Source organism: Petaurus breviceps, unplaced genomic scaffold (assembly GCF_028583685.1).
Source record: "Petaurus breviceps papuanus isolate PSGF00001 unplaced genomic scaffold, PetGlider_PUasm1.0 229, whole genome shotgun sequence".
In the NCBI taxonomy this organism is placed as follows: domain Eukaryota; kingdom Metazoa; phylum Chordata; class Mammalia; order Diprotodontia; family Petauridae; genus Petaurus; species Petaurus breviceps.
Window position 1 is genome coordinate 18,056,681 of NW_027185903.1, and position 9,904 is coordinate 18,066,584.

At 40.3% G+C, this 9,904-nt stretch overlaps 1 protein-coding gene and 1 long non-coding RNA gene across 3 annotated transcripts in view; one reads left to right on the plus strand and one right to left on the minus strand.

Annotated features, from left to right (window-relative positions):
• AP3B1 (adaptor related protein complex 3 subunit beta 1) overlaps positions 1–4,939 on the minus strand; it is a 357,386-nt gene extending 352,447 nt beyond the window's left edge. Inside the window, exon 1 of one of the 2 annotated variants that reach the window (XM_069096283.1) lies at positions 4,616–4,939. In XM_069096283.1, the coding sequence (XP_068952384.1) occupies positions 4,616–4,743 (128 nt within the window). In that variant the 5' untranslated portion in view covers positions 4,744–4,939. The remainder of the gene's footprint in view (positions 1–4,615) is intronic. The other variant, XM_069096282.1, reaches the window with a different exon arrangement.
• A 27-nt stretch (positions 4,940–4,966) lies between these two features.
• LOC138167426 (uncharacterized) lies at positions 4,967–6,844 on the plus strand. The gene is made up of 2 exons (XR_011169879.1): positions 4,967–5,078; positions 6,253–6,844. It is a non-coding gene; the product is annotated as an uncharacterized lncRNA (long non-coding RNA).
• The last annotated feature ends 3,060 nt before the right edge of the window (positions 6,845–9,904 follow it).

Consider the following 9,904-nt stretch of genomic DNA (forward strand, 5'->3'; position numbering starts at 1 on the left):
GGGAAGACATAGAAAAGAGTTTGCTCAGGTTAAGAAGGTGAGGACAGATAACAGAAATATCCATACAGATGTGCTCACAATCTGCTGAAGCACTGACTATGCCTTAATAGATAATTGATCATAGGTATAATAGTCATTTCAGAATCTGCTATCTGTAGCCAAATCCCCCACTGGTTAAAGAAAAGGTCACAGAAAATGTGATATAAGAATAACAATGAGAAAACAACAAAGTACAATACAACTACAGCAGCTCTAACCCAATCTAAAAAAAAAAAAAGCTGCCTCTGAAAATGAGAAAAGAACAAAAGACCCTGACAATCACTTTTTCTTAGAGAAGTGAGACCAAGCAAAACAGTCACCAAAACAAAGAGATCAAAAGAACCTCAAACTGCCAGAACAAGTAAACATCTAATCTTCATTGTGATAAGGAATATGGTTGCCAAAGGCAATGTTGGTTCACTTGGAAAACATTACAAAGGAGAATAACAGAAAACTATGGGCATTCACCAAAAAAAAAAAGTTGAGAAGCATTGTAAGATTAATACACCCAAAACTCGAAAACATCTAACTTATAGTGCTGAGAAATGAAATAGTGAAATTTAAGACCTACTTCTTGAAAACTGTCAGTATTCTCTCCCTAAACTCCCTTCTAATGAAATGGAAGATCAGGCAGAGTGGAGTCTTTGGTTTCCTCAGAATGTTTTTAAATTAATAAAATAAAATATATAAGATTATAAAAGAAATCAATCATGCTGAAATAGCTATCAAAATGTTTTTTAAAGTTCACGTACTCAGGGCAGCTAGGTGGCGAAGTAAATAAAGCACAGGCCCTGAAGTCAGGAGGACCTGGGTTCGTATCTGGCCTCAGACACTTAACAAAAAAAATCAAAAAATAGCCATGTGACCTTGGGCAAGTCACTTAACCCCAACTGCCCTCCCAAAAAAAGCAAAGAAATAAAGTTAATGTACCCAAAATTAAGACACTCTGGACTAAATTCTTATAATTCTAATATTATTCAAATGTATTTTTTCACCATAGACATAAGGAGGGCAAAGAAAAAGAAATCTCTTTATAAATCACTTTAAAAAGTGCTTCAACAGGGTACTAAAAGCATTATCTGCTTAATGCTTAAATACAATTATAAAATATACTTATCCTCTATTTCACTAGAAGAAAACTACCTGTCCATTAATTGGGAATGGATGAACAAATTATAATCTACAAATAAAATGAAATAGTTAGGTCTTCATTACATAGAATAATGAATCCTATGAAGTGGTTTCATGTATTCAAATTCATGCTATTCAAATTTTTTAATTACATAAAGTATTGGAAGTTGCTTCCAGCCCAATGTAAACATCCAGTGAGAACTGGAATAACATGGCCACTTCATCACAAGCACAAATCGGAACCTCACTGAATTATTTTGACACAAGCAATGAAAAAAATTATTTATTCAGAGAAACCTGGGAAGACTTGTATGAAATCATATAGAGTTATGTGGACAAAATCAGCAGAACAATTTATATAGTAATGAAAATAGTGTAAAGAAAAAATGATCTTGAAAGACTTAGGAACTTGATCAATTTACTGACCAGTCATGATTCCAGAAGACTAACAAGGAAAGGAGGCATGCTATTCACCTAACAGTGGAGTGATGGACTCAAGATTCAGAATGATGCATACCCTTTGGGACATCTCAAAATGTATGAATCTGTCTTGCTTGATTAAGCTAGTTACAAGGATTATAATTTTTTCTTTTTTTTGGAGGGGAAGAAAGAGAGTTTAGGGACTGAGTTACAAAATAGAAAAGAAAAAAGTCACTGAAGCATTTTTTTAAATGCTCAGAAGAGAACAGAATAAAGTTCAGAAGGAAACAGACAAGCAGGACAGCTTTACAAGAAAGAAGCAAGTTAAATTTATAATATGCTTTCTTTAAAAAGCAAGATGTACATAATAGATCAGAATTTTCCTGTTATCCTTTTTATATTCTACTCTGTGTGGAAAATTTTTTTAATTGTTCACTAATTTTTTTTTTATTCAAGTTTTTTGTTAAAGTAAACTTCAGCTCCAAAACTAAGTTTCTGAAATTTGCAAATGATCAACCTCTCAACCACCATAACAACCCCTTAATTCTATTCAACAAGTATTTATTAAGGCCCTAATATATGCCTAATACTGTGTTAGGTGTTATAGTGTCTGTTTCAACACTTCCATGAATATGAAATCTCACCAGATCCCAGTAGCCCAGTAATAGGGATACTCTTTCTAATAGCACACATAGATCACAATGCCTACCCTTCTCATCCAATATGATTTTTGTCTTTATTGCTATACAAAGGATGTACCCAAAGTTCAGAAGGCTTTCCTATGGGTTCTTATATTAATTTCAAAATGCCCTGACTTTCCCCATATCCTCACTACTTAGCGCAATGCCTGGCACATACTGATTGCTTAATAAAATGCTTACTGACATCAGTCAAATATGTCCTTGATGTCTTCTATGCTTGACAAAGAGCCAAATTAAAAGTTATGCAAAAGAACTGCAAGATAGTTTCCATGAAATATGTTTAATATGATCGTACATGTATAGCTTATATAAGATTGCATACTGTCTTGGGGAAGGGAGAATGGAGGGAGGGGAGAAAAATTTAGAACTCAAAATCTTATGAAAGTGCAAGATAAAAACTATAAATAATTTTTTTTAAAAAAGAAGATAGTTTCCACAAATAGAAGAGAAAAAAATAGCAGATCTAGACTCAAGAGACCTGGATTCAAGTGTCACTTCTGATACTTGCTAGTTGAACAACCATGGGAAAATCACAAGGCAGCATGTTGTAGTGTTTTATGACAGGATCTGGGGCCAGGAAGACCTAAATTCAAATCCTGTCTCAGACATTAGCTGTGTGACCACTGTTTGCTGGCACTTGACCACTTCTTAGACCAAAATTTCCTCATCTATAAAAGGAGAGAGTTGGACTTAGTGATTTCTAAGGTCTCTCTCTTTCAACTCTAAATCTATGATCCTATGAACCTCCCGAGCCTGTTTCCTCCTCGGTAAAATGGGAATAATATTTTCGCTGCCTCACTGTTAAATGACAAGTTATTCCATAAACTTTAAAGCACTACAAATGTGAATTACTAAAATGTAAAGCTAACAGGGAAGCTAGGTGGTGCAATGAATTGAGCACCGCCATGGAGTCAGGAAGACCTGAGTTCAAATTCAGCTTCAGACACTTAACACAAAACTAGCCATGTGACCTTGGGCAAGTCACTTAACCCCAAATGCCCTACCTTCCCCCTCCAAAAAGAAAAAAAAATTTAAAGCTATCTTAAAATGTGATTTAAATCCTTTTAAGTCTGCCCCTCCTTTAACAAAAAAAAAAAAAAAAGCCAAACACACACCTCCCCTAAGTCAAGAGCTTAGGGGTGAAAGGACCCTTGGGGACCAAATGTGACTTCTTCACTTTACAGAGGAGGAAACTGAAGCCCAGCAAAGGGGAGGTTTGGCTAACTTCACACGGTTAGTTAGTTAATGGTAGAGGCTAAAACCCAGGTCTCCTGACTTAAGCAATCATAAACCGAATGGAATCTGAAGATATTTCCTTTCCACTTCTATTTTCCAAGTCCAGTCACATTTTTTAAAACTAAAAAAAAAAAACACCTATAATCAGCAACAGATAAAAACTTAAGACATACTCATATTTTCCTAAAGACTGGTTCCTTTTTAATGTGTTTGTAAATGGAATTAACCAAGAACCTCACACCTTGAAAAACAACTTTCCTACATACACCCCTAAAATCCTTGACACTGAAACAGCTTTGGTAGAGTCAAAAGTTCTGGATTTTGAGTCAGAATCCCACAGAAATATCTGGAGCCTGAAATGGCCTAAGGCAAGAGGACATCTAGTCCAACCCCTTCATTTCACATTGGTGGAAACTGGCCTAGAGACAAGCTAAGGGACCTGACCAAGAGCCAGTGTTTTGAACCCTGGATCTGCTACTAACACCTTGGTGGCTTTGAGTCAATCAGTTACCCTCTCTGGACCTCAGTTTCTTCTCTATTAAAGGAAAAGGAGGGAGGGGAAGAAGGTTAGTAAACAGGACACTAGAATTCTTAAATAATTGAGATGATAATCTCTGTGAAGCTTAACATTTCGGCTGACACCTAGTCAGAGTTTAATGAATGCTTGCTGATTGACTGATGTGAAGGTCAGGAAGGACTGGGTTCAGATCTCCCTCCCACACCAGCTGTGTGCCACTCCGCAAGTAAGTCGTTAAAATCTCAGGGCCTCAGTTTACTCATCTGCGGAACGAAGGAGCTGGCCTCCCAGGTCTCTTCCAGCTCTAACCCCCTTCTTCCTCCCAGCACGTCCCCCACCTCCCTCCAGTAGTAACTCTCCCCACACTTCCCAATTAGCCTTCCCAGCGGCTGACAGACCCTTCCGAGCATCGCCACCACCCCGCGACCGTGCCCTCCTCCCTGCCCCTGGTCCCAACAGCCGCCAAGTCGGTCCAAGGACCAGACTAGGAATGCGCCTCCCCTGAGCCTCAGTTTCCTCGTGCGCAAAATGGAGATGACCACACGCGTCGCCCCCTCCCCGGGCTCCTCACTTTTTCAAGTCGCTGCTGAAGAGGCCGAAAGCTCCCGAGTGGGACATGGCGGGGGTGGCCTCCTGGCCCAGCTCGGGCGGCTCGCCGCCCGCCAGCTGCTCATTGTAGGAGAGGCTGTTGCCGGACATGGCCTTGGCCTCGGCGCGAGTGCACTTCTTCACCCCTCCTCGCTCTAGCTCTCGCTCGGGTCCCGGACTGTCCGCCTCGCGCTCTCTCCGCCCGAGTTCTCGCGTCGGGCCCCGCAGACCTCGAAAGCTCCCTAGCCCGCAGTAGGCTCCCGGAACAAAACTAGTTCAGGGGCCACGACGTTGCGCAGGCGCTCTGGGACTCTCCGCGGCCGCAGGAGGCCGAAGTCTGGGCTCTGGCGCATGCTCAGTGCAGACGGCCCTCTGGCCGGCTGCCCCTGGCGCTCCGGTGATCTGATCTCCCGACTCCGAGTTCTCCCAGGAACTCAAAGCCTGGGGTAGGTCGGACAAAGTGCTTTTCTTGCCTTCAGAAATCTGCCCCCCGCGAGTTCGAAGAGAGCTTTTATGGGTGGGGAAGATTTGCTTTGCACACATTTTTTTTTAACCTAATAGGGCTTTTAACCTAATAAAGGCTAAGGATTCCTTTGCTTGCCTTGCACTGTGTAAGCAAATTGCAATTTCCCGAAATTCTCCTGACCAGCCTTTGATGAACCCATTCCCGAAATTTCTTTTGCCTGACTCTACATAGGTTACAAGAGTTTTGCTTTCTTTTTTGCTTTTCACTGGGGATGAGAGGGGGAGAAAGTAAATGCTTGTTAATTGGAAAATAAAACCCATCGTCGCTATGTTGTCACTTTATGCGTGTTTTTCCTCTCCGACCAATGTTGTTCTACTTTTCTAACATCTGTAAGATAGTTTCCTTTTCTTTTTCCCTCTCATTTTTTCATAAATAACCCCAAACTCTTGTATGTTCACAAAGATCTTTCCACTCCTCACTCGAGACCGCACCACAATGCTTCCCCAAATATCACTTGCTTTGTGAATCTCCGTCCTTGAAAACCACCCCTCTCTCCCGCAAAGAAATTCTAAGAATCGATAAATCATTAGTGCATTGGCGACATTCTAACACGAGTCAACCGCTTCCCAAAGTTCTCCTTCGCTGTCTGCTGAATCACTTTGTAAACCTTAAATTCCTATATAAAATTATATATAGATGTGCATAACACATACATATGTATGCATTGCGTTGTGCACACATACATATGTGTATGCACGTACATGTATATGCATATATGTCTATATAACGCCTAATTGTTATCAAAGGCTTGTCGATACTAAAGGCGTGTGGCTTACCACCACAAATCTAACCTGCGTGGGTATCAAGCTGAAAAAAAAATGCGTAAGGGGCACGTTGGTAACTGATCTCCCTACAGATGAGCACACAACTAAACTATCCCCACCCACACGATAACGGTTCTTCAAAGGATACATTTTTACAATTTCTCCAGAAACAGGGATACTTTTCCTTCCTGGAAATACACTGCAGCTAATTTGCAATCAGTATTCAACCTCCATCCTACCAATTCATGAATGTTAAATTAATGTACAACCCCTCCTTTTGCCCCTTTTCTCCCCGCCCGGCGACAGCTAAAACAGATAACTGTATCCTAGGTGCTGAACCTGTCCCGCAATTTTGAGGAGTGAATCAAGCGTGCGCTCTGAGACTAGGTCAGCATTGGTCACTTTAGAACCGGGAAGCGGCTGCTCCAGCTTTGAAGACTACTCCAAGGCATGAGGTGGGCGGGGCAGTCCTTCCCTCTCTCACGTGACGAGAGCCAGAAGTGAATGGCGTGTTCAAGCTTGGGTCTGCTGAATCCTGGTTGATTTAACGCATCGTTATATTGTTACAGTGGAAACTGTACAGTCAAACTAATCAGGACTCTCACCCCAATACTTAAGCTGGTGCCTTCCTGTGGAAAGAGAAGGTGACATTCCTCATCCAGAATACTATTCAAAAGGGAGGGAGAGGAGGATTTCCCCCCCCCCCAAAAGGCCACAAGGAATCACATACAAGCCCGGCAGCTTTAAAAGTGACGTGTTCAGTTTATCATACTTTAAAAGAAAAGCAAATTCTCCATAATACCAATCAGAATTTCATGTACAATCTCCTCTCCTGTTCCACATTGTGTATAGAAATGTTCATTTTAGTTGGTGTATAAGTTCAGAATAAAAAGAAAATAAAATTGAAAAAAATGAAACTACACACACACACACACACTGAATATTTATTTCCCAGAGATAAAGGACTAGGTACCCGTGTTTCCCCGATAATAAGACACTGTCTTATTATTTTTTTTGGACACAAAAACACCAGAGGGCTTATTTTCAGGGGAGGGCTTATTTTAAGGAACATTGACAGCAATTTTAATCAACAGGTAAATGTGAACAAAAAAATGTACCTTTATTCAATAAGCAAATCACTGGGGAAGAACAGGATGACATGCTCACTGCTGCAGCTCTGATAGGATGCAACCCGGAGCACGGCCAGGGTTTCAGGGGGGAGGGGGGGGGGGGACGGTGCATACAGAGGGTACCGGGTACCATAGTGTAGCGCAGGGGATCACCTTCACTACAGTAGCAATCTCAATAGGGCTTATTTTCGGGGGAGGGCTTATTTTAGAGGAATCTTACACAGTTAAGGGGAAGGCTTATTTTCGGGATAGGTCTTATTATCGGGGAAACATGGTAGCCTGTAGAGTCTCAGAGTTTCCCAGATAGTTCATTGATGGATCAGTCAACAATCATTTGTTAACCACTTTACCTGCTAGACAATGTACACAATATATACAAAGTCTCACTGTACTGGTTGCCGTTCCCTTACTTTGCTGGAGCCTCCCCTCCTATGGACAAGAATGATAAGTTGGGCTTTCACAGGCTTCTAAAAATAATAATAATGATAATAGTTATTGTCACCATTATCATTATTTTTTCACGGTAGAGCTGATAGAGTATTGGACTTGGGAAGATTCTGAGTTTGAATCCACTTACTAACTCTGTGGCTCTGGGCACTTCTCTGAGACTCCATCTCCATTTCCTCATCTGTAAAATGGGTATAATAATACCTCTCATATATACCTAATAGAATTGCTGTGAGGCTCAAATAAAATTATGCATGTGAAGCATTTTGCAAACTTTACTATATAAATGTTATTGTTATTATAAAAAGATCATTTTTTCATCTTGTTTGATGGAGTTCAGGTCTGTTTCTACAGGCCTGGAGCAAGCCATTAGCCTGCTGTTATTTTTAGATTGAATATTTTGAAAGCTATTGCAGAAACTGATAAAAATAACCTTTTTTCTTTTTCTCTTGTAAATATTGGAATGTAAATTCACATTAGGATAGGGAGAGGAACTGGACTTGGGATTTCACTGATATTAGGACTTCCTGGTGAGAAAGCTCAGCCTACTTATATGGATTGGCACCTTCCCAGCAGTTTGTAGTCTTAGAGTTGCTGAGAACACTCAGAGGTTAAGGGACTTGCCCAGGGTCACAGAGCTAGGACATTTCAAAGGTAGGGCTTAACCCTAGGGCTTAAACCTAACCTTAACCTGTCTTCAAGGCTGCCTTTCTAGCCACCACACCACGCAATTATTGCTGTTGTGGCTGTTGTTGTTGTGTCTTTTGAAAACTTAACTTCACTATGCATCAACGTTGTCTTCTTTAGATAATTTCCCCCTTTTCTCACTAATGAAATTGTTTCTCTTTGTGTCTTAAGAATTTCATCCCAGTAGCAGGTAGGTAGTGCAGTGAATAGAGCCCCAGCCCTGGAGTCAGGAGGACCTGAGTTCAAATTCTGCCTCAGACACTTAACACTTTCTAGCCGTGTGGCCTTGGGCAAGTCACTTAACCCCAATCACCCTACTTTACCCCCTCCAAAAAAGAAAAAAAAAAAGAATTTCATCCCTGACAAGTCCCCTTACTTTATGACCTGATTTGTCCTATAGATTTCAGTGTTTGGGATCCAATCTTTTCTGTGTATGAACACTTTGAAGTCTGCCTTCCCAAAACCTGTGGTGCATGTCAAGCTATTCCCAACTTTCCTCTCCTCTATCATAAAATGAAAGATGCAGTGGTTTCTTGTTCCCTTTCCCCCAACAAGGTGATTTCCACCTTAGTGGGAATTAGTTCCTCCTTGTTGATAAGAATCAGATCCAAAAAAGAATTTCCTGTTGTTGAGTTCCTCTAACCTTTGAACCTATTGGAAGATTAACTTGTTATTAAGACAAGAAATTGTAAGCTATGCTGCTTTGTTCAGATAGATTCAACAGATGTTTGGATAATTAAAACCTTTTGGATCAATCTAAAAGGAGCTAGGTGGTGCAGGGGATAGAGTGCCAGCTACAGAGTCAGGAAGAGCTGTGTTCAAATACAGCCTCAAGCACCTACTAGCTGTATAAGTGGACAAGTTACTTAATCTCTGTCTGCCTTATTTTCCTCAACTGTAAAATGACGATCATAATAGCACTTACCTTGTAGGATTATTGTAAGGATCAAATGAGATATTTGTAAAACACTTAGCACAGTGCTTGGCTCTCAGTAGATGCTTCATAAATGCTTATTCCCTTCCCTATAAATACTGTACCATATTTTTGTGCCAGGCTTGTGATCTATTTCCTCAACTCCATATTTATTTTCTTTCTGTAGTATACTTTTATCACAATATTGCTGTTTCTGCCTCTACTGATCTTCATCCAAATGCTCTCCCTCATGTTTCTTCTCTCTGTTCCCAGATTTCTTCACATAAAGATCTTCTTATTATCTTCTTTTCCATTGCCTCCCATGCACTTTTATCTATACTGTTGCTTTTAAATGCGGCATATCCATCCACAGCCATATTTCAGTTCTGGACCTCATTCCATCAAGTCTTAATGATACTGATTAGATCAGATTTGCCTTCTGGTATTTACAGACTACTTTTTGCTTACTATCTATATACTTTGTGCATTTCTGCATAGACCTCTGAGGCCATGGGTTTTATTACTGGCTCATTTCTTGTTTATTATAACCTATAAAATGATGAGTATCTCAACTATTATTTTACCTACATTGAAGTTGCTGTTTATACTATCTAGCTTGATAAATATACATAGTTTTCTCTCTCTCCCTTACATTTTAGTGTAAAACCCTTTTACTTAGATTTCCAAAATACTAGGCAAATATAGACAGGTAGTGTGTACTGTGATGAATAGAGCTCTGGATTTGGAGTCAACAAATCTAGCTTCTGATACATAACTAGCTCTGTGGTCAGGGGTGTATCAATTA